The 24,501-nt window shown below is 43.4% G+C and overlaps 1 protein-coding gene across 2 annotated transcripts in view; it reads left to right on the top strand.

Moving 5' to 3' along the window:
• Positions 1-24,501, top strand: part of AGPAT4 (1-acylglycerol-3-phosphate O-acyltransferase 4) — a 207,881-nt gene that overhangs the window by 170,355 nt on the left and 13,025 nt on the right. For both annotated transcript variants that reach the window (XM_069769523.1, XM_069769524.1), the window contains exons 7-8: positions 11,449-11,524; positions 13,315-13,513. In XM_069769523.1, coding sequence (XP_069625624.1) covers positions 11,449-11,524; positions 13,315-13,513 — 275 coding nt within the window. The remainder of the gene's footprint in view (positions 1-11,448; positions 11,525-13,314; positions 13,514-24,501) is intronic.

The following is a 24,501-nucleotide window of genomic DNA, read 5'->3' as shown; positions in this document are numbered from 1 at the left end:
ATAAATTCTCCCTTAAAAAAAAAAGGGAGATTAATATTGGCCTTTGGGCTTGTGTGCCAGTCCTAAGCGTGCCATCTCTCTCTGTCTCTCAGATAGTGGGCCATAGAAAGCCTATTTATTATTTTTTTTATTGGGTTTATAAATTTTCCCTGGAACAAAAAAAAAAAAGTGGGAGATAAATATTGGCCTCTGGGCTTGTGTGCCACTCCTGACTCCTGTGTGCGTCATCTCTCACTCAGTGGGCCATAGAAAGCCTTTTTTTGTTTTATTTGTTTTCTAAATTCTCCCTGAAAAAATCATTTTATTTTAATTGGTTTCTAAATTCTTCCTGAAAAAATCATTTTATTCTATTTTTTTTTCCTAAAGTCTCCCTGAAAAAAAAAAAAAAAAAAACAAATCAGTGGGAGATTAATATTGCCCTTTCTGCTTGTGTGCCAGTCTTGACTCCTGGGTGTGCCATCTCTCTCTCTCTCTCCAATTGTGGGCCATATAAAGCCTATTATTTTTTTTAGCTTGATTTGGGTTCCAAATCTACCTGAAAAAATCACTACATCAATCAGTGGGAGATAAATATTGGCCTCTGGGCTTGTGTGCCACTCCTGACTCCTGTGTGCGTCATCTCTCACTCAGTGGGCCATAGAAAGCCTTTTTTTGTTTTATTTGTTTTCTAAATTCTCCCTGAAAAAATCATTTTATTTTCTTTGGTTTCTAAATTCTTCCTGAAAAAATCATTTTATTCTATTTTTTTTTTTCCTAGTCTCCCTGAAAAAAAAACAAAAAAAAAACAAATCAGTGGGAGATTAATATTGCCCTTTCTGCTTGTGTGCCAGTCTTGACTCCTGGGTGTGCCATCTCTCTCTCTCTCCAATTGTGGGCGATAGAAAGCCTATTATTTTTTTAGCTTGATTTGGGTTCCAAAATCTACCTGAAAAAATCACTACATCAATCAGTGGGAGATAAATATTGGCCTCTGGGCTTGTGTGCCACTCCTGACTCCTGTGTGCGTCATCTCTCACTCAGTGGACCATAGAAAGCCTTTTTTTGTTTTATTTGTTTTCTAAATTCTCCCTGAAAAAATCATTTTATTTTATTTGGTTTCTAAATTCTTCCTGAAAAAATCATTTTATTCTATTTTTTTTTTCCTAAAGTCTCCCTGAAAAAACAAACAAACAAACAAATCAGATCAGTGGGAGATTAATATTGCCCTTTCTGCTTGTGTGCCAGTCTTGACTCCTGGGTGTGCCATCTCTCTCTCTCTCTCCAATTGTGGGCCATAGAAAGCCTATTATTTTTTTTAGCTTGATTTGGGTTCCAAAATCTACCTGAAAAAATCACTACATCAATCAGTGGGAGATAAATATTGGCCTCTGGGCTTGTGTGCCACTCCTGACTCCTGTGTGCGTCATCTCTCTCAGTGGGCCATAGAAAGCCTTTTTTTGTTTTATTTGTTTTCTAAATTCTCCGTGAAAAAATCATTTTATTTTATTTGGTTTCTAAATTCTTCCTGAAAAAATCATTTTATTCTATTTTTTTTTCCTAAAGTCTCCCTGAAAAAAAAAAAAAAAATCAATCAGTGGGAGATAAATATTGGCCTCTGGGCTTGTGTGCCACTCCTGACTCCTGTGTGCGTCATCTCTCACTCAGTGGGCCATAGAAAGCCTTTTTTTGTTTTATTTGTTTTCTAAATTCTCCCTGAAAAAATCATTTTATTTTATTTGGTTTCTAAATTCTTCCTGAAAAAATCATTTTATTCTATTTTTTTTTCCTAAAGTCTCCCTGAAAAAACAAACAAACAAACAAATCAGTGGGAGATTAATATTGCCCTTTCTGCTTGTGTGCCAGTCTTGACTCCTGGGTGTGCCATCTCTCTCTCTCTCTCCAATTGTGGGCCATAGAAAGCCTATTATTTTTTTTAGCTTGATTTGGGTTCCAAAATCTACCTGAAAAAATCACTACATCAATCAGTGGGAGATAAATATTGGCCTCTGGGCTTGTGTGCCACTCCTGACTCCTGTGTGCGTCATCTCTCACTCAGTGGGCCATAGAAAGCCTTTTTTTGTTTTATTTGTTTTCTAAATTCTCCCTGAAAAAATCATTTTATTTTATTTGGTTTCTAAATTCTTCCTGAAAAAATCATTTTATTCTATTATTTTTTTTTCCTAAAGTCTCCCTTAAAAAAAAAAAAAAATCAAATCAGTGGGAGATTAATATTTACATTTGTGCTTCAGTGACAGTCCTGCGTGTGTGGCATCTCTCTCATTTGTTGCCACCAACAACAGAGTGTGTAACATTGTGCCTGATTTTCGTTGTGGTCTCACTCACCTGTAAAGGGGTAGCTAAATCATACTGAAGTTATAGTTCACCGTGTAATTTGTGTGACAGCAACAAATACCGTTAGTTTGTTTACGTTTTTAAAACAATGAGGAAGTATGGTGGAAGAGGTCGTGGCCGGGGGCGTTCATTGTCAGCTGGTAATGAGGGTAGTGGTAGTGGTGGAGCATCAGCTGGTCGTGGGAAAAAAAATATTGCACCTAAGTCTGGAGCTGTGGAGCCAGGTTCGTCGTCTGGCTACACAAGGCCTCGAACGCTCCCTTTTCTGGGAGTAGGAAAACCGCTTTTAAAGCCGGAGCAGCAAGAGCAAGTTTTGGCTTATCTTGCTGACTCAGCCTCTAGCTCTTTTGCCTCCTCTCGTGAAACTGGTAAATGTCAAAGCAGCGCGTCGTTAGTGGATGTTCACGGTCAGGGACAAGTCGCTTCCTTGTCCTCTTCAGCAAAAACAACAACAGAGAAGAATGCAGCAGGCGACACAACGGGTTACTCCATGGAGCTCTTTACACATACCGTCCCTGGCTTAGAAAGTGAAGCAGTTAACAGTCCATGCCCATTACAAGTTGAATCTGACATGGAGTGCACTGATGCACAGCCACAGCCAGACTACTATGCTGGTCCTTTGACTCAGACCACAACATTGCCCTCGCAGGGTGCTGATCAAGAATCAGACCCTGATGAGACTATGTTGCCCCATCACGAACGCTATACCACCGACCGACACGGTGACACAGACGAAGTTGCACACGAGCTACAAGAAGAGGTAATAGATGACCCAGTTCTTGACCCCGATTGGCAGCCATTGGGGGAACAGGGTGCAGGCGGCAGCAGTTCTGAAGCGGAGGAGGAGGGGCCGCAGCAGGCATCAACATCGCAACAGGTTCCATCTGCCGGGCCCGTATCTTGCCCAAAACGCGTGGCAAAGCCAAAACCTGTTGGAGGACAGCGTGGCCATCCGGTTAAAGCTCAGTCTGCAATGCCTGAAAAGGTATCCGATGCTAGAAAGAGTGCAGTCTGGCATTTTTTTAAACAACATCCAATTGATCAGCGCAAAGTCATCTGTCAAAAATGTTCAACTACCTTAAGCAGAGGACAGAATCTGAAAAGTCTCAATACAAGTTGCATGCATAGACATTTAACCACCATGCATTTGCAAGCCTGGACTAACTACCAAACGTCCCTTAAGGTTGTAGCACCCTCGGCCAATGAAGCTAGTCAGCAACGCAACATCCCTTCCGGCAGTGTAGGGCCACCATTTTCCGCACCACCTGCAGTATCTGTGCAGGTTTCTTTGCCAGGCCAAAGCAGTCAGGGTCAGGGAATCACCAGTTTCGTAGTAGGAAACACTGCATCTAGGGCACCGGTGGCAACAATACCATCTCCCACCGTCTCTCAGTCTGCCATGTCCACCGGCACCCCCGCTAGTTCCACGATCTCCAGCTCTCCAGTCCAGCTCACCCTACATGAGACTATGGTTAGAAAAAGGAAGTACTTAGCCTCGCATCCGCGTACACAGGGTTTGAACGCACACATAGCTAGACTAATCTCGTTAGAGATGATGCCCTACCGGTTAGTTGAAAGCGAAGCTTTCAAAGCCCTGATGGACTACGCTGTACCACGCTACGAGCTACCCAGTCGACACTTTTTTTCCAGAAAAGCCATCCCAGCCCTCCACCAGTATGTTAAAGAGCGCATCGTCCATGCACTCAGGCAATCTGTGAGCACAAAGGTGCACCTAACAACAGATGCATGGACCAGTAGGCATGGCCAGGGACATTACGTGTCCATCACGGCACACTGGGTAAATGTGGTGGATGCAGAGTCCACAGGGGACAGCAAGTTTGGGACAGTTCTGCCTAGCCCACGGTCTAGGAAACAATTGGCTGTAGCCGTTCGCACCCCCTCCTCCTCCTCTTCGTCCTCCTGCAGAAGCGAGAGCTCGTCCACAGACCGCAGTCGCACAACCACTCCATCCGCAGCTGCCACTGTTGCACACCAGGTCTCCCATTATGGGGCAGCTACTGGCAAACGTCAGCAGGCTGTATTGGCTATGAAGTGTTTGGGCGACAACAGACACACCGCGGAAGTTCTGTCCGAGTTCTTGCAGAAAGAAACGCAGTCGTGGCTGGGCACTGTAGATCTTGAGGCAGGCAAGGTAGTGAGTGATAACGGAAGGAATTTCATGGCTGCCATCTCCCTTTCCCAACTGAAACACATTCCTTGCCTGGCTCACACCTTAAACCTGGTGGTGCAGTGCTTCCTGAAAAGTTATCCGGGGTTATCCGACCTGCTCCTCAAAGTGCGTGGACTTTGCTCACATATCCGCCGTTCGCCCGTACACTCCAGCCGTATGCAGACCTATCAGCGTTCTTTGAACCTTCCCCAGCATCGCCTAATCATAGACGTTGCAACAACGTGGAACTCAACACTGCACATGCTTCAGAGACTGTGTGAACAGAGGCGGGCTGTTATGTTTTTGTGGGAGGATACACATACACGGGCAGGCAGTAGGATGGCAGACATGGAGTTGTCAGGTGTGCAGTGGTCGAAGATTCAAGACATGTGTCAAGTCCTTCAGTGTTTTGAGGAATGCACACGGCTGGTTAGTGCAGACAACGCCATAATAAGCATGAGCATCCCCCTAATGCGTCTGCTGATGCAAAGTTTGACGCACATAAAGGATCAGGCGTCTGCAGCTGAGGAAGAGGAAAGCCTTGATGACAGTCAGCCATTGTCTGGCCAGGGCAGTGTACAGGACGAGGTAGCGGGCGAAGAGGAGGAGGAGGACGAGGAGGATGATGGGGATGATTATATTTTTAATGAGGAAGCTTTTCCGGGGCCACTGGAAATTGGTGGCGCGGCAAGGCCGGGTTCTGGTTTTTTGAAGGACACAAGTGACGTGGATTTTCCTGAAACTGCCCCTCAACCAAGCACAACCGCAGATTTGAGAACTGGAACTTTGGCCCACATGGCGGATTATGCCTTACGTATCCTCAAAAGGGACACACGCATAACTAAAATGATGAATGATGACGATTACTGGTTGGCCTGCCTCCTTGATCCTCGCTATAAAGGCAAATTGCAAAATATAATGCCACATGAGAACTTGGAACTAATATTAGCAACCAAACAATCAACTCTTGTTGACCGTTTGCTTCTGGCATTCCCTGCACACAGCGCCCGTGATCGTTCTCACACGAGCTGCAGGGGCCAGCAGACCAGAGGAGTTAGAGGGGCAGAAATCAGAAGTGGCGTTGGCCAGAGGGGTTTTCTGACCAGGTTGTGGAGTGATTTTGCTATGACCGCAGACAGGACAGGTACTGCAGCATCAATTCAAAGTGACAGGAGACAACATTTGTCCAATATGGTTACAAACTATTTTTCATCCCTTATCGATGTTCTCCCTCAACCGTCATTCCCATTTGATTACTGGGCATCAAAATTAGACACCTGGCCAGAATTGGCAGAATATACATTGCAGGAGCTTGCTTGCCCGGCAGCTAGTGTCCTATCAGAAAGAGTATTCAGTGCTGCAGGTTCAATACTAACAGAAAAAAGGACTCGTCTGGCTACCCAAAATGTAGATGATCTAACCTTCATTAAAATGAACCACAACTGGATTTCGAAATCTTTTGCCCCGCCTTGCCTGGCTGACACCTAGCTTTCCTATGAAAAGGTCTTGCCTGTGGACTATTCTGAATGCCTTTTCCAATCTCGTAATTTTCTGCACCTGATTGTCCAGCATACGACATGTTTACACCTCACTAAATGGCCAAACTCCCCACACGGGGCCGTGGTATCGACACTTGGCGACAGCACCCGTGAGAGTGCAGTTTGTCTGAAGAGGTGGGTGAGCCCGCTTTTGGTCGACGGCACTGCCACTGGGTCCTTCCTAGTACAATAAAGTGTCTCTGGCGGTGGTGGTGCGCACCCAACGTCAGACACACCGTTGTAATATGAGGGGCCCTGGGCCTGTACCGCCGGCCACAAGACAGTTTCCCCCCACCCCAGCTCCAACAGTGCTCTACCACTTGCAAAATTATCTCACAGCTCCACCAATGTTTAGTCTATGCGCTGACATCCTTCAATGCCTGCCACTGACAATACCATTGTATTGACATTTTTGTTATGTTAGGCCTTCGATGCCTGTCTGTGGTCACTCCGTCCACTAGGCCTCCACTGACCACACCACTGCTGCCCGTGTACCCCTGTAACCAATTTAAAATTGCCTACAGCCATGTGTTATTATTTTAGGCCTTCGATGCCTGTCTGCGGTGACTCCTTCCACTAGGCCTCCACTGACCACACCACTGCTGCCCGTGTACCCCTGTAACCAATTTAAAATTGCCTACAGCCATGTGTTATTATTTTAGGCCTTCGATGCCTGTCTGCGGTGACTCCTTCCACTAGGCCTCCACTGACCACACCACAGCTGCCCGTGTACCCCTGGAACCAATTTAAAATTGCCTACAGCCATGTGTTATTATTTTAGGCCTTCGATGCCTGTCTGCGGTCACTCCTTCCACTAGGCCTCCACTGACCACACCACTGCTGCCCGTGTACCCCTGGAACCAATTTAAAATTGCCTACAGCCATGTGTTATTATTTTAGGCCTTCGATGCCTGTCTGCGGTCACTCCTTCCACTAGGCCTCCACTGACCACACCACTGCTGCCCGTGTACCCCTGTAACCAATTTAAAATTGCCTACAGCCATGTGTTATTATTTTAGGCCTTCGATGCCTGTCTGCGGTCACTCCTTCCACTAGGCCTCCACTGACCACACCACTGCTGCCCGTGTACCCCTGTAACCAATTTAAAATTGCCTACAGCCATGTGTTATTATTTTAGGCCTTCGATGCCTGTCTGCGGTCACTCCTTCCACTAGGCCTCCACTGACCACACCACTGCTGCCCGTGTACCCCTGGAACCAATTTAAAATTGCCTACAGCCATGTGTTATTATTTTAGGCCTTCGATGCCTGTCTGCGGTCACTCCTTCCACTAGGCCTCCACTGACCACACCACTGCTGCCCGTGTACCCCTGGAACCAATTTAAAATTGCCTACAGCCATGTGTTATTATTTTAGGCCTTCGATGCCTGTCTGCGGTCACTCCTTCCACTAGGCCTCCACTGACCACACCACTGCTGCCCGTGTACCCCTGTAACCAATTTAAAATTGCCTACAGCCATGTGTTATTATTTTAGGCCTTCGATGCCTGTCTGCGGTCACTCCTTCCACTAGGCCTCCACTGACCACACCACTGCTGCCCGTGTACCCCTGGAACCAATTTAAAATTGCCTACAGCCATGTGTTATTATTTTAGGCCTTCGATGCCTGTCTGCGGTCACTCCTTCCACTAGGCCTCCACTGACCACACCACTGCTGCCCGTGTACCCCTGGAACCAATTTAAAATTGCCTACAGCCATGTGTTATTATTTTAGGCCTTCGATGCCTGTCTGCGGTGACTCCTTCCACTAGGCCTCCACTGACCACACCACTGCTGCCCGTGTACCCCTGGAACCAATTTAAAATTGCCTACAGCCATGTGTTATTATTTTAGGCCTTCGATGCCTGTCTGCGGTCACTCCTTCCACTAGGCCTCCACTGACCACACCACTGCTGCCCGTGTACCCCTGGAACCAATTTAAAATTGCCTACAGCCATGTGTTATTATTTTAGGCCTTCGATGCCTGTCTGCGGTCACTCCTTCCACTAGGCCTCCACTGACCACACCACTGCTGCCCGTGTACCCCTGGAACCAATTTAAAATTGCCTACAGCCATGTGTTATTATTTTAGGCCTTCGATGCCTGTCTGCGGTCACTCCTTCCACTAGGCCTCCACTGACCACACCACTGCTGCCCGTGTACCCCTGTAACCAATTTAAAATTGCCTACAGCCATGTGTTATTATTTTAGGCCTTCGATGCCTGTCTGCGGTCACTCCTTCCACTAGGCCTCCACTGACCACACCACTGCTGCCCGTGTACCCCTGGAACCAATTTAAAATTGCCTACAGCCATGTGTTATTATTTTAGGCCTTCGATGCCTGTCTGCGGTCACTCCTTCCACTAGGCCTCCACTGACCACACCACTGCTGCCCGTGTACCCCTGGAACCAATTTAAAATTGCCTACAGCCATGTGTTATTATTTTAGGCCTTCGATGCCTGTCTGCGGTGACTCCTTCCACTAGGCCTCCACTGACCACACCACTGCTGCCCGTGTACCCCTGGAACCAATTTAAAATTGCCTACAGCCATGTGTTATTATTTTAGGCCTTCGATGCCTGTCTGCGGTCACTCCTTCCACTAGGCCTCCACTGACCACACCACTGCTGCCCGTGTACCCCTGGAACCAATTTAAAATTGCCTACAGCCATGTGTTATTATTTTAGGCCTTCGATGCCTGTCTGCGGTCACTCCTTCCACTAGGCCTCCACTGACCACACCACTGCTGCCCGTGTACCCCTGGAACCAACATCAGAAAATATAAAAATAAGTATTTTGCTTATAAAAAAGAAAATACTGGAGAGATATCAAATGCAGACATTTTAACATTAAAAACAAACACATACAACAAAAATCTGGTACAGTACTAAAAATGGCCACCAGCTACAATAACTTTCTCCTGCAAGTAGTTAACTGAAAGGTTTTTTCAATTTTAAACACAGATATGGCATCCACCGAGTGTTGTCCTGTCGCGTCTTCTTTATATTATTGCCAAGAAGATGCAAAACAATGAAAATAATAAAATCATTATTTACCAAAAAAATAGAGTACGTCAAAACCACATTGCAAATAAACATTCATTACAAATAAAGAAGCAGGGCGCGTCCGAGGGTGAGTATAAACCTAATAAGAATATAATCACCCTCGGACGCGCCCTGCTTCTTTCCGACAGCCTTCCTTCCTAAGAATCAGCCCTTCCGTGGTGTAGAGAGAGGGTTTGTTACACTCCAAGGTGTTCCCCAGGTTGCCTTTCCTGAGCTTCGATCTTCCGGCTCTCGTTTAGTAGTTGTTGGAAACTACGCTGCATTGGGCCTACAAATTGGGTATGGGGTGTAGAGAGATGGTGTGTTCCACTCCAAGGTGTTCCCCAGGTTGCCTTTCCTGAGCTTCGATCTTCCAGCTCTCGTTTAGTAGTTGTTGGAAACTACGCTGCATTAGGCCTACAAATTGGGTATGGGGTGTAGAGAGATGGTGTGTTCCACTGTAGAGAGATGGTGTGTTCCACTCCAAGGTGTTCCCCAGGTTTCCTCTCCATTGCTTTGATCTTCCGGCTCTCGTTTAGTAGTTGTTGGAAACTACGCTGCATTAGGCCTACAAATTGGGTATGGGGTGTAGAGAGATGGTGTGTTACACTCCAAGGTGTTCCCCAGGTTTCCTCTCCATTGCTTCGATCTTCCGGCTCTCGTTTAGTAGTTGTTGGAAACTACGCTGCATTAGGCCTACAAATTGGGTATGGGGTGTAGAGAGATGGTGTGTTCCACTGTAGAGAGATGGTGTGTTCCACTCCAAGGTGTTCTCCAGGTTGCCTTTCCTGAACTTCTATCTTCAGGCTCTCATTAAATTGTGGTTAAACGGAACAACTGCATTTGGCGTACTAGTTGGTTTGGGGCCTACTATCGGTGTCTGCCGCTCCTTGCTGTTCTCCTGGTTTCCTGTCCTGAAATTCCGTTTTCAGGCGCTCGTTAAGTAGTTGTTAATGTTAGACTGCATTTGGCCTACTAGTTGGGTTGGGGCCTACTATCGGTGTCTGCCACTCCTTGCTGTTCTCCTCCACTGAACAAAGCTGTGCCGCCTGTTTACTACTGTTGCCAATTTTGAACTGCATTTCGACTACTTACTGATTTGGGCCTACTCTCTGTGTCAGCCTCTCATTCCAGTTGTCCTCCACTGCAATGCCCCCTGATTAGTCCTGTGTTACCAATTTTGAACTGCATTTAGCCCACTTTATTCTTTGGGCCTATATCTGTGTTTCCTCCTCATCCTGCCCATTGCCCAGCCAGTGATAGATGAGTCTGCTGGTACACTGACCCATAACGCAATATTTCCCGTGCACGCTACACTGCAAGATTGTGACCCTGCTGAAAGTCAGGTCCCCCTTCCCGCATACCATACCACCTTACACGGGGACAAACAGGAAGGTGCAGATGAAAGTGCAGGTTCCTTCATCAGGTGGGGGGAGGAATACTAGTTGGCGACGTCACTGGCACAGGGCCTCTCATGGTACGCAAAAGTGTTGCTGCCGGTGGGAGGCGCCCCCGCCGTGCAAACACACCGCTGTACTTTGAGGGGCCCTGTGCCAGTGCCAATGCCAACGAGTGGGCCCCCCCTGCTTGCTCAGGTTCACAGCACTTGCAAAGTTGAAATACTTACCTCTCCCTGCTCCACTGCCGTGACGTGGTCCAGATTTCCTGGGCCCACTAATTACTTGAACCAGCCCTACCCACCACAACTTTAGCCAAATGACCCCCAATTTCAAATGCCTTCCAATTATTATAAGGTAAATTACGCTTGACAAGCTTCATTAAGAAGAATGGATGGTTTTGACATTAAAATGGGCACTCTAGGTGTTTTCCTGGCCCCCACTCACTGCCGACTATGCTGCCCCATTGACTTGCATTGGGTTTCGTGTTTCGGTCGATCCCGACTTTACGTCATAATCGGCCGATTTCACTCAACCCGACTTTTGAGATAGTCGGGTTTCGCGAAACCCGGCTCGACTCTAAAAAGGTCAAGGTCGCTCAACTCTACTGGGGAGAATTTAAAAAAAAAATACATCAGTGATCTATATTTTATCTCTATTTCAAAATAGCCGTCTCATTATCTACCTAGAAGAAAGGTAGTATTATAAATGGGTGCCACTGATGCAGTATGAGCCGTGCAGATTAGGTCAGTATTTTTCATCATATGATGCATCAATTACAGAAAAAGATAAAAGAAAAGCTTTACACTTGTTTTGACTTAAAAACAAAAATCCAAATCACTGACTAAATCTGCACAGTGAAATTGGCCCTTAAAAAATATAATTTGCCAATAGTAAGAATGCTGAACAAGATGTTCACTCTTGGTGTTTGTTCTACAGAAAGTCTTACCTCTACTTAACTTTTTTCCAGGCGGATCCCATTAGAAGAAATACCTGAAAATGAGCAGGAGTGTGCCCAATGGCTGCACAAACTCTACCAGGAAAAAGTAAGAATTTCCCTTTTGCTTTCCTTTGTGCATATAATTTCCTTTTAACTGAAGAGACTTTTGATAGGCTGATTTACTTTCATGCACATTTTATATGAAGCTCCCCAGTCTGCTGGTGGAAGTAGTCAGATGTGCTGACTGTGGGCTCAATTCATTAAGAATGGCGGTGTGCATGCCAGTCTTAATGATGGGCATGCTAGAGTAAGATGTGGCTAGTTCAATAAGTGGCACACGCCACTTAATGAATTAGGCACATCTTCCAACTGGCGTGTGCCTCCTTGCACCTCCATCAGAAATATTCAGTTGGAGACCATAGTAACATTTCTGGCATAAGTTAACCTACAACTTTTGAAGAATTGGTTGGGTGGACTTTGCCTCGTCCTATCCCAGCTCCACCCATTTTGGCAGAGCTGTTCAAAACTGGCACACAAGTGCCAAAAATTGCAATTTTGTTGCCCTACTTCTATGAAGTTCATTGTGAAATGTCTATCCTAAGTGTGCATGCTAATTACATTCCAGGAAAACAGTTAACTCCTTATATTGTAGACTCTGAACAAACACTGACAGACCATGAATGAAGAGTGTAGCTTCTTACCAAAACTGTTACTTAAGGGGGAGTTCTCCCCCCACACCCAAACAACCAGAATCATGAGCTGCTCAAAAAAACAACTGGAGAACACCACTTCAATGTATTATTTCACACTCCGAGCTAGCAGTCCCTAGAGTTGACAAGTGGGATCCCTCAGGAGGGACGTACCAAAAGGGCACAGCACTAGTGACAAATGCACAAGGGAATGTGGAAACACAACTGACATAAAAAGATCAATAGAAGATGTGACGCGTGGCTTAGGCACCTGACTAAATTATAATAAATCCTTCATATTATACGAAAACACAGGTGTGTGCTCTTCCAAGTCATGAAAGCTGTTTGCAAAATCTGCATCAACCAGTGTGATCCTGTCCCTGTAATTTTAGGATCACTTTAGCATCTCTGAGGTTTCAACCTTTAATCTGCTGGAAAGCAAAGTCCCTACTGCTTTCCATACAGGCATTGACTTTGGACTACATGTGTCATTTATTTCTGGGAATAAGCTATATGTAACTTAAGGCACGCATACATTGGCCAAACCAAACAGGCTTGGCCAACAGTCTAATGTGTATAGGGGCCTGCATGCTCTCCCCCGACAAAAGATATTGGGGCAGATAAGGATCCAGTAGGTCTGAATTCGGACTGGTGATCCTTATAGTCTTGTCGAGATAAGCCGCCGAAGTGGCTCTCTCGTAGAGAACACAGGAGCGCTTGTCAAATTGAGTTCTCCTGGGTATAAAGGAATCAGGAGAGCTAGCTGACAGCCTAACACTTGGCCCTTTACCCCAGAGGCCTTGCATTATTTTCAGTTGGCTGTGAGAGTGACAACCAAGAAACAGTAAAGGCAATTTGAAAGTGAAATGGCAAAAAGATCTAGAGCTCATATCTTACTACATATAGACATCTACTATTAGAGGGATAGTCTCACTTAACCACAGGATATACTTTATTTGGAGAGACCAGAGATCCGGTTACTCCTGCTCACCATTTTTTGTGCCTCCTGTATTCTCAAACGGAGAAGTGGCTGCTTTTTCTCTCATCGCTCTGCATTATTGATAGTTATGGAGAGACATAACCATAATCTTCAAAGAGGAATATCAGGGATGTCATAAATTGCTAGTTTGATTTGAAAAGTGCAGGAGTAATCTTGCTTTGAACTTATGTAAGTATTGGTTTGTTATTGGTTATTTTATTCTTTTAGGATGCTTTCCAAGAAGAGTACTACAAGACGGGAATCTACCCCGGCACTGCTATTGTGCCTCCCCGGAGACCATGGACTTTACTGAACTGGCTATTTTGGGCCTCTTTGTTATCTTATCCTCTATGGAAAGTACTTTGTAACATGATCAGCAGCGGATCATACTTCACATTGGCCATGTTTGCACTGCTCATGATTATAGGTAAGTTATCAGTGTTAAATATTAGAAATCACATACATTTCCATTGGGGAATAAAACTAAAAGCAGACTAGAATAATAAACAAATTTGATATAGCTCTCCAGTGCAAAAAGATGAAAAACGGGGTTAGAAACAGGTTCTGTTACTCCTAATAATACCAAGTCCAGGTTCCTTCTCCAATATTGTTAAAATAATTGTTCTAATATAACCGTACAAGGGATTTTAAGGTCGATCCAACCCCGAAGTTTCATTTAAAAGACTGGGTCAATCTCAAGATAACAAGAGACACCCCATCCAAATGAAAGCTTGCCACTTAACCCCTTTACCCCCAAGGGTGATTTACACGTTAATGACCGAGCCAATTTTCACAATTCTGACCACTGTCCCTTTATGAGGTTATAACTCTGGAACGCTTCAATGGATCCTGGTGATTCTGACAATGTTTTCTCGTGACATATTGTACTTCATGATAGTGGTAAAATTTCTTTGATATTACCTGCGTTTATTTGTGAAAAAAATGGAAATTTGGCGAAAATTTTGAAAATTTCGCAATTTTCCAACTTTGAATTTTTATGCAATTAAATCACAGAGATATGTCACACAAAATACTTAATAAGTAACATTTCGCACATGTCTACCTTACATCAGCACAATTTTGGAACCAAAATTTTTTTTTTGTTAGGGAGTTATAAGGGTTAAAAGTTGACCAGCAATTTCTCATTTTTACAACACCATTTTTTTTTAGGGACCACATCTCATTTGAAGTCATTTTGAGGGGTCTATATGAAAGAAAATAACCAAGTGTGACACCATTCTAAAAACTGCACCCCTCAAGGTGCTCAAAACCACATTCAAGAAATTCCAAGGAATTTTTAGAATGTTTAAATAAAAATGCTATTCTTTGTATTATGCTGCTTGCATAATTATGCTGCTTCCGTTTCAGGAAAGCATCCACTAGGTATTTCCTTTAAGTAGAGGGCTTTTCGGTCTCTTTCGTCCCGCTACATTTAGCCCAACTTGGGTCTCACCCTAAGGTGGCTAGCATTTATGTAAATAAAAATGAGCATTTAACTTTTTTTCACAAAAAATTTACTTCAGCTCCAATTTGTTTTATTTTACCAAGGGTAACAGGAGAAAATGGACCACAAAAGTTGTTGTACAATTTGTCCTGAGTATGCCGATACCCCATATGTGGAGGTAAACCACTGTTTGGGCGCATGGCAGAGCTCGGAAGCGAAGGAGTGCCATTTGACTTTTCAATGCAAAATTGACTGGAATTGAGATGGGACGCCATGTTGCGTTTGGAGAGCCCCTGATGTGCCTAAACATTGAAACTCCCCACAAGTGACACCATTTTGGAAAGTAGACCCCCTGAGGAACTTATCTAGATATGTGGTGAGCACTTTGACCCATTATAACTCCCTAACAACAAAAAAATGTTGGTTCCAAAATTGTTCTGATGTAAAGTAGACATGTGGGAAATGTTACTTATTAAGTATTTTGTGTGACATATCTCTGTGATTTAAGGGCATAAAATTCAAAGTTGGAAAATTGCTAAATTTTCGCCAAATTTCCTTTTTTCTTTCACAAATAAATGCACGTAATATCAAAGAAATTTTTACCACTATCATGAAGTACAATATGTCATTAGAAAACAATGTCAGAATCTTCTGGATCCGTTGAAGCGTTCCAGAGATATAACCTCATAAAGGGACAGTGGTCAGAATTGTAAAAATTTGCCCGGTCATTAACGTGCAAACCACCCTTGGGGGTTAAGGGGTTAACCATATCACACAGAATATTTTCTCCTAATGTCCCACACTTCAACAAGTTCACTTTCCACTGGCTCCTCTCTTCTTCTCATTCTACAAGCTACACCAATGACGTTATTCATTCACACTTTTTCAAGTACCTCGCCCATCTCTCACTACTTAACTAAAAGCTTCCTGAGACCATTCATGTGTGAGACTGTTCACAAGCCTGCTACGTCAGAGTACAGAGACTTTTAAGCCTTGCAATGGTCCTCTGGGAAATTAGATATGCAAATTATCTCTTCAGAGAGGAAGAGGACTAGAAGTCTAGAGCCACCTTTCGGAATCTGTCATTATGTCAAAAATCTTACTCCAGTCTTTGACCATCTGTATAGTTCAAACTCGTATTATAAGATTTTATGTATACGTTACTTAAAGAAAACCTGTCACTATGTCAATAGTGAACAGTTGTTGCACTTATTTTTATTCCCACTGCTTCCCTGAGCTTTTTGATTTTGTTTCTTTTAATCCTCTATACTATTCCAGAAATTTGGGCATTTTTATTTAGTGCTAAGTTTTATGACCTATATAAGGGAGTGTGGCTTATGGGATTTTCTAGGAACGTGTCTTTAGGCTGCATTTCATTGTTAACACGTGAGTAACCTCCCCTTTGGTAAAGACTATAAAAACTAGCATAAAATAAAAAGGCCATATCTCTGGAACCATATTGAACATTTTTAAAAAGTAAAAAATGAAATTTTTAGAGTAGCAGGAAGGAAATAAGAGAAAAAAACTGGAGACTTCTAATCTGGTGACAAGTCATCTTTAACCCCTTTCTGACATTAGACGTACTATCCCGTCGAGGTGGGGTGGGCCCGTATGGCCTCACGGGGGGAGCGCAGCCGATCATGGCCGGGTGTCAGCTGACTATCGCAGCTGACATCCGGCACTATGTGCCAGGAGTGGTCACGGACCGCCCCCGGCACATTAACCCCCGGCACACTGCGATCAAACATGATCGCAGTGTTCCGGGGCTATAGGGAAGCATCGCGCATGGAGGGGGCTCTCTGCGTGCTTCCCTGAGACCCCTGGAGCAACGTGATGTGATCACGTTGCTGCGAAGGTCTCTTTCCTCCTCCTCCCTGCAGCAGGCCCGGATCCAAAATGGCCATGGGGCTGCATCCGGGTCCTGCAGGGAGGTGGCTTATCAGCGCCTGCTCAGAGCAAGCGCTGGTAAGCCTGCAGAAGTGCATGTCAGATCGCTGATTTGACACAGTGCACAGCAAAGTGTCAGATTAGCGATCTTACACTATAATATTATGACCCCCCTGGGGCAATGTTATAGTTGTAAAAAAAAATATTCACATGTGTAAAAAAAATAAAAAGAAATTCCAAAAAAAAAATTCCTAAAAAAAAATATATATATTGTTCCTATAAATACATTTCTTTATCTAAATAAAAACAAAAAAAAACTGGAGTAACACGCGATCAAAAGATTGATATAAATAACCATGGTACCGCTGAAAACGTCATCTTGTCCCGCAAAAAATGAGCCACCATACAGCATCATCAAAGAAAAAAGTTATAATCCTCAGAATAAAGCGATGCAAAAATAATTATTTTTTCTATAAAATAGTTTTTATCATATAAAAGCGCCAAATCATAAAAATATGATATAAATGAGGTATCGCTGTAATCGTACTGACCCGAAGAATAAAACTGCTTTATCCATTTTACCAAACGCGGAAGGGTATAAACGCCTCCCCCAAAAGAAATTCATGAATAGCTGGTTTTTGGTCATTCTGCCTCACAAAAATCGGAATAAAAAGCGATCAAAAAATGTCACGTGCCCGAAAATGTTACCAATAAAAACGTCAACTCATCCCGCAAAAACAAGACCTCACATGACTCTGTGGACCCAAATATGGAAAAATGATAGCTCTCAAAAAGTTTATAATGTAAAGCCATAAAAATAAAAAATCATATTTTTTCACAAAAATAATCTTTTTGCCCCAATTTTTTTATTTTACCAAGGGTAACAGAAGAAATTGGATCCCAAAAGTTGTTGTAAAATTTGTTCTGAGTACGCTGATACCCCATATGTGGGGGTAAACCACTGTTTGGACGCATGGCAGAGCTCGGAAGGGAAGGAGCGCCGTTTGGAATGCAGACTTAGATGGATTGGTCTGCAGGCGTTACGTAGCATTTGCAGAGCCCCTGATGTACCTAAACAGTAGAAAACCCCCCACAAGTGACCCCATATTGAAAACTAGACCCCCCAAGGAACTTATCTAGATGTGTTGAGAACTTTGAACCTCCAAGTGTTTCACTACAGTTTATAACGTAAAGCCGTGAAAATAAAAAATCATTTTTTTCCACACAAATTATTTTTTAGCCCCAGTTTTGTATTTTCCCAAGGGTAACGGGTGAAATTGGACCCTAAAAGTTGTTGTCCAATTTGTCCTGAGTACGCTGATACCCCATATGTGGGGTGGAACCATTGTTTGGGCGCATAGCAGAGCTCGGAAGGGAAGGAACTCCATTTGGAATGCAGACTTAAATGGAATGGTCTGCAGGCATCACATTATGTTTGCAGAGCCCTTGATGTACCTAAACAGTAGAAACCCCCCACAAATGACCTTATATTGGAAACTAGACCCCTCAAGGAACTTATCTAGATGTGTTGTGGGAACTTTGAACCTCCAAGTGTTTCACTACAGTTTATAAAACAGAGCCGTGAAAATAAAAAAATCCTTTTTTTTTCCACAAAAATTATTTTTTAGCCCCCGGTTTTGTATTTTCCCAAGGGTAGCAGGAGAAATTGGACCCCAAAAGTTGTTGTCCAATTTGTCCTGAGTATGCTGATACCCCATATGTTGGGGTAAACCCCTGTTTGGGCGCACAGGAGAGCTCGAAAAGGAATGAGCACTGTTTTAGTTTTTCAACGCAGAATTGGCTGGAATTTAGATCGGACGCCATGTCGCGTTTGGAGAGCCCCTGATGTGCCTAAACAGTGGAAACCCCCGAATTCTAACTGAAACCCTAACCCAAATACACCCATAACCCTAATCCCAACCATAACCCTCACCATACTCCTAACCCTAATCCCAACCGTAAATGTAATCCAAACCCTAACTTTAGCCTCAACCCTAACTTTAGCCCCAACCCTAACCCTAACTTTATAAGCAACCCTAACTTTAGCACCCAACCCTAACCCTAACTGTAGCCCTAACCCTAACTGTAGCCCCAACCCTAACCCTAACTTTAGCCCCAACCCTAACCCTAATGGGAAAATGGAAATAAATACATTTTTTAAAATTTTATTATTTTTCCCTAACTAAGGGGGTGATGAAGGGGGATTTGATTTATCTTTATAGCAGGTTTTTTAGCGGATTTTTATGATTGGCAGCCGTCACACACTAAAAGACGCTTTTTATTGCAAAAAATAGCATTTGCGTCTCCACATTTTGAGAGCAATAATTTTTCCATATTTTGGTCCACAGAGTCATGTGAGGTCTTGTTTTTTGTGGGACGAGTTGACGTTTTTATTGGTACCATTTTTGGGCACGTGACATTTTTTAATCGCTTTTTTATTCCAATTTTTGTGAGGTAGAATGAACAAAAACCAGCTATTCATTAATTTTTTTTTTTTGGGGGGGGCGCTTATACCGTTCCACGTTTGATAATATTGATAAAGCAGTTTTATTCTTCGGGTCAGAATGATTACAGTGATACCTCAATTATTTTTTTATGTTTTGGCGCTTTTATACGATAAAACTTTTATATATAAAATAATTATTTTTGCATCGCTTTATTCTGAGGACTATAACTTTTTATTTTTTCGTTGATGACACTGTATGGCAGCTCATTTTTTGCGGGACAAGATGACGTTTTCAGCAGTACCATGGTTATTTATAGCCGTCTTTTTGAGCGCGTGTTATTCCACTATTTGCTTGTATGATAATAAAGCATCGTTTTTTGCCTCGTTTTTATTTTTTATTTTTACGGTGTTCACTGAAGGGGTTAACTATTGGGACAGTTTTATAGGTCGGGTCGTTATGGACACGGCGATACAAAATATGTGTACTTTTATTGTTTTTTTATTATTTAGATAAAGAAATGTATTTATTGGAACAATATTTTTTTTCTTTATTTAGGATTTTTTTTTTTTTACACATATAAATATCTTTTTTTTACTCTTTTACATTGCCCCAAGGGGGACATATTATCAGATCGCTGATCTGACACTTTGCTGTGCACTTTGCCGTAACACTGCGATCATCTTTGATCGCAGTGTGCTGGGAGTTAATGTGCCAGATAGTGCCGGATGTCAGCTGCGATAGTCAGCTGACACCCGGCCGTGATCAGCCACGCTCCCCCTGTGTGTGCGGCCGATCCACTATGACGTACTATCCCGTCACTGGGAATTAAGTCCCAGTGCACCTCGAAGGGATAGTATGTCATATGGGATAAAGGGGTTAATGTTTTCTGTAAAAATAAGTGGCCAGATCATCAGTGGGTGATAGGTTCGAGTTTAAATATGCTCCTCCCATTTGGAAGGAGTAGTGTTGTTATCCCGGAATTGACCAAAATACGGGCAGTATGAGTCAGACACCGACTGTCATTTCAGTCACTGCTGTGTTTCAGAGATAATATTCATTCAAAAGCCGGCCAAGGACTATGCCGCTTGGGTGACTAGTTAAAGAGGCCAGTGCCTGGTGACTTTTCCTCGCTTTGCTGTCTTTGAATGATTGGTCTTTCCCTTTGTGTAAGGAGGGACCTGTCACTCTGTGAGTGGGGCTGTGAGATATCATTGGGGCCCAGACTCTTGGACTAGTCATGTCAGCGGCATGATCCCTGGGGGCTCTTAAATGTACAATTGCTTCTCACTAAATTAGAAGATCATCAAAAAATTAATTTATTTCAATTCTTCAATATAAAAAGTGAAACTCATATATTATATAGAGTCATTACAAACATAGTGATCTATTTCAAGTGTTTATTTCTGTTAGACCGGGGTCACATTTGCGCGTGCAATGCGAGAAACTTGACCAAATCTCTTGCATCAATACCCGGCACAGCCGCCAGCTCTCGGGACTGCAGCGTTCAGCTACATAGAAATATATGCAGCCGCACACTCCGGCCCCGAGTGCTGCCGGCAGTGGCGGGTATTGATGCGAGAGACTCATATGAGTTCCTCGCTTTGCACACTCAAGTGTGACCCTGGCCATAATGTCGATTATGGCTTACAGCCAATGAAAACCCAAAAGTTATTATCTCAGTATATTAGAATAATTATCAAAAAACACCTGCAAAAAATGATAGTCGCATAGGGGACTAAGTGAAACAGTTAAAAAAAAGTAATTTTTTTTCTTAACCCCTTTGAGACAAAGCCTGTTTTCACCTTAATGACCAGGCCAATTTTTACAGTTCTGACCACTGTCAATTTATGAGGTAATAACTCTGGAACGTTTCAACATATCCCGGTGATTCTGAGACTGTTTTCTCATGACATTGTACTTTAATATAGCATTAAAATTTCTTCGACATGACTTGCGTTTATTTGTAAACAAAGAAATGGAAATTTGGCGAACATTTTGAAAGATTCGCAATTTTCAAACTTTTAGTTTGTATGCCCTTAAATCAGAGTCATATCGCACAAAATAGTTAATATTTCCCACATATCTAATTTACATCAGCACAATTTTGGAAAGATAATCTTTTGTTAGGAAGTTATAAGGGTTAAAAGTTGACCAGCAATTTCTCATTTTTACAACAAAATTTGCAAAACCATTTTTATTAGGGACCACCTCACATTTGAAGTGACTTTGAGGGGCCTATATGACAGAAAATACTCCAAAATTACACCATTCTAAAAACTGCACCCCTTAAGGTGCGAAAAGCCACATCCAAGGGTTTATTAACCCTTCTGGTGCTTCGCAAGATTTTTTGGAATGTGGACGGAAATTTTCTTTTACTTTCACAAGGGTAACAGGAGAAAATGGACCATACATTTTGTTGTGCAATTTCTCCTGGGCATGCCAATACTCCATAATTGAGGAAAATCTACTGATTGGGCGCACAGCAGGGCTCGGAAGGGAAGGGGCGATATTTGACTTTTTGCATGTAAAATATGCTGGAATAATTAGCGGTTGCCATGTTGTGTTTGGAGAGCCCCTGATGTGCCTACACAGTGGAAACCCCCAACAAGTGACACAATTTTGGAAACTAGACCCCCCCATGGAACTTATCTAGATGTGTATTGAGCACGTTCAATCCACAGGTGCTTCACAGAAATTTATAAAGTTAAGCCATAAAAAAAAAAAAAAAAATTTTGCCCTCTACCATTTGCGGTAGAGCAGTGGGGAACAATGTCCATCCCTGACCACAGGTTTCAATCAGCCTTCAGGCTGAAGGCTGGACATTGTTCCCCACTGCTCTACTGCACACATCCTTGAGTGATTTATCATCTACCCGTCACTCAGATAAGTGAGAGTTTTCTAGTATGTCTCCTGATGAACCGACCTCGGGGAAACGCGTCGAGATGAACATACTGAGATATGTATACTGAGATGCATATATTTAGATATGTATACTTTTATGTATTTTCTATGCTAATTGGGGATTTGCCTTTTTTTGGTTAGGTGTTATGGTTTAACTTTATTGGTGACTGTACGTGCGGCCTGTTTTTTGTATTTTTCCGGTTTAGTTGCCATCTGGCAGTGTTAGGGCGGATTAGGGCCAGACGACGGGAGCGGGGGCGCCATTTGCGCAGGATTATAGGGTGCCAACCCCCGCAGACAGGTAGTATGTATCTAGGTACAGTTTAATCCCACAAGAAGGCTATAGGCCATATGGGGATATGTGCAATTGTGTACTGAGTGTGCTCTATTATTGACTTATTGTAGCACAAGCGCACTTTATTTTCTCTGCTGCTCCAATTGCATAGTACATTGGTTTATTCAATTTTGTTCGTTTGTCTGTCTGTATGGTCTGCTGTGTGTCTATTTTCCTCACTTGAGGGCTTTCTAGGGTAAGTCAGGGCGAGTCTACGTTGAGCGGGGGCGCAACTGCGCAGGATTTATAGGGTGCCAACCTCAGCAGCAAGGTAGGGTATAGACAGTGATATATTAGGATCTGAGTGCACCCTGTATCTTTTTGTCAGCCCAACAGTAGACGTTTTTAGGTCGTGAGTGTTGTCATTTTTTATCTGCATTAATAGTAAAAGTTATGTTTTATTGTGTATTGTATTTATCAGTTTATTTAGTGCTTTAGTCGGTGAATTACTTTTGTTCTTTTTGGGCACTTGCATTTATATAGTTTTTCTGAAACATTTTGCCCACAAAAATCTTTTTTTTACAAATTTTGTACTTTCACGAGGGCAAAAGGAGAAAATGGACCTTAAAGTTTGTTGAGCAATTTCTCCTGAGTTCACCGATACTCCATATGTGGTCGAAAACTACTTTTGAGGCACAGTGCAAAGCTCAGAAGGGAAGTAGTGCCATATTAAACCGGGATCACACACAGCGAGATACGGCCGAGTCTCGCAGGTTAAAACCAAGCTCTGGCACCGGCACTCCATAGCGGAGCGTGCGGCCGCACAGCAATACATGGAGCTGCACGCTCCGCTCCGGAGTGCCGTTGCCAGAGCTTGTTTTTAACCTGCGAGACTCGGCCGTATCTCGCTGTGATGTGACTCCGGCTTTACAGTGCAGATTTTGCTGCACTTGTTTGAGGGTGCCATGTTAGACTGACAGAGCCCCTGAGGTGCCAGAACATCAGACCCCCCCATAAGTGACCCCACTGTACCAATTAGACCTCCCAATGAATTCATTTAGGTGTGCAGTGATTATACTGACACCACAGGTGTGTCACAAACGTTGATACTAATGATGAGCGAATATACTCGTTACTCGAGATTTCCCGAGCACGCTTGGGTGTCCTCCGAGTATTTTTTAGTGCGCGGAGATTTCGTTTTGATCGCCTCAGCTGAATGATTTACAGCTATTAGCCAGGCTAAGTACATGTGGGGATTGCCTGGTTGCTAGGGAATCCCCACATGTAAACAAGCAGGCTAGTAGCTGTAAATCATCCAGCTGCGGCGAAAAAAATGAAATCTCCGAGCACTAAAAAATACTCAGAGGACACCCGAGCCTGCTCGGGAAATCTCAAGTAACGAGTACACTCGCTCATCACTAGTTGATACCATTGGGAACTGAAGAAAAAATAATTTACATTTTTACCACCAAGATTTTGTGTTAGCCCTAAGTTTTACATTTTCACACTGGGAAATGGTTAAAAATGTCACCAGAATTTGTCCTACAATTTCTGCTGAATGTAGAAATACCCCATTTGTAGCTGTACAGTACTACTTAGCCATAAGGAGAGACTCGGGAGGGAAGGAGAGCTGTTTGCCTAGACTAGTTTATGGATTCCATATAAGGAGCCCTTAAGTGCTAGAAAAGCAGAATCCCCCCTCAAGTGACCCCATTTTGGAAATCATAACCCTTTGGGAAATAATTTAAAGATTTAGTGACGATTTTGATTCCATGGGTGTTTTCCAGAAACAGGCAGCAGTGGATGTCGCTGACTGAAAATTGCAAATGGCCGTTGTAGTGACCAGTACGTTATGACCAGCCCATGCTTCTAGAGAGACGCACCTGTAAATCAGGTGAGCTCTCATCACTACAGAAATGCCAAATGTGTGGGGGCTAAATGTTGTTTAGACACACTGGGGCTCAGAGGGGGGGGGGGGGCATTTGGATTTGGGAGCAGAGAATTTGCTGAATTTCTTTTGGCAGGTGAAAAGCCATTTCACTTTTCCAGAGCCTTTGTGCTACCAGTAATCCGGAAGGCCCATATATTTTCATTAACAGATGACAGATCTGAGTGAGGGCTTGCTTTTTTTGTGGATTGAGTGAAAGCTTTTATTGGGAACATTTTACAGAACATTTGGGATCACATTTATCTGGCGCTCTACACTGACCACTTACTTTGCGGGTCCCATCTAAATCTCCGAGTGACGTGATTCAGATGAAACCCCCAATGGATCCATTCACTCTAGTGAGGCAGCAGAGTTACTCTGGACTCCGTCTGGCCTAATTTCCGCAGTGTCCTTTTTTTCAGAAGTGCACAAAACTATGGCTGACGGCACTTTTATGCAATCCTAAAAAGATGGCCACCGCCAGATCACAGGTCCTATGGCATCCACAGTGCCTCCATCTGCCTCATTATAGGGA

This window comes from Ranitomeya imitator, chromosome 5 (assembly GCF_032444005.1).
Source record: "Ranitomeya imitator isolate aRanImi1 chromosome 5, aRanImi1.pri, whole genome shotgun sequence".
Classification (NCBI taxonomy): domain Eukaryota; kingdom Metazoa; phylum Chordata; class Amphibia; order Anura; family Dendrobatidae; genus Ranitomeya; species Ranitomeya imitator.
The sequence above is the reverse complement of the archived record's forward strand: the minus strand, read 5'-3'. Positions and strand labels throughout refer to the sequence as shown.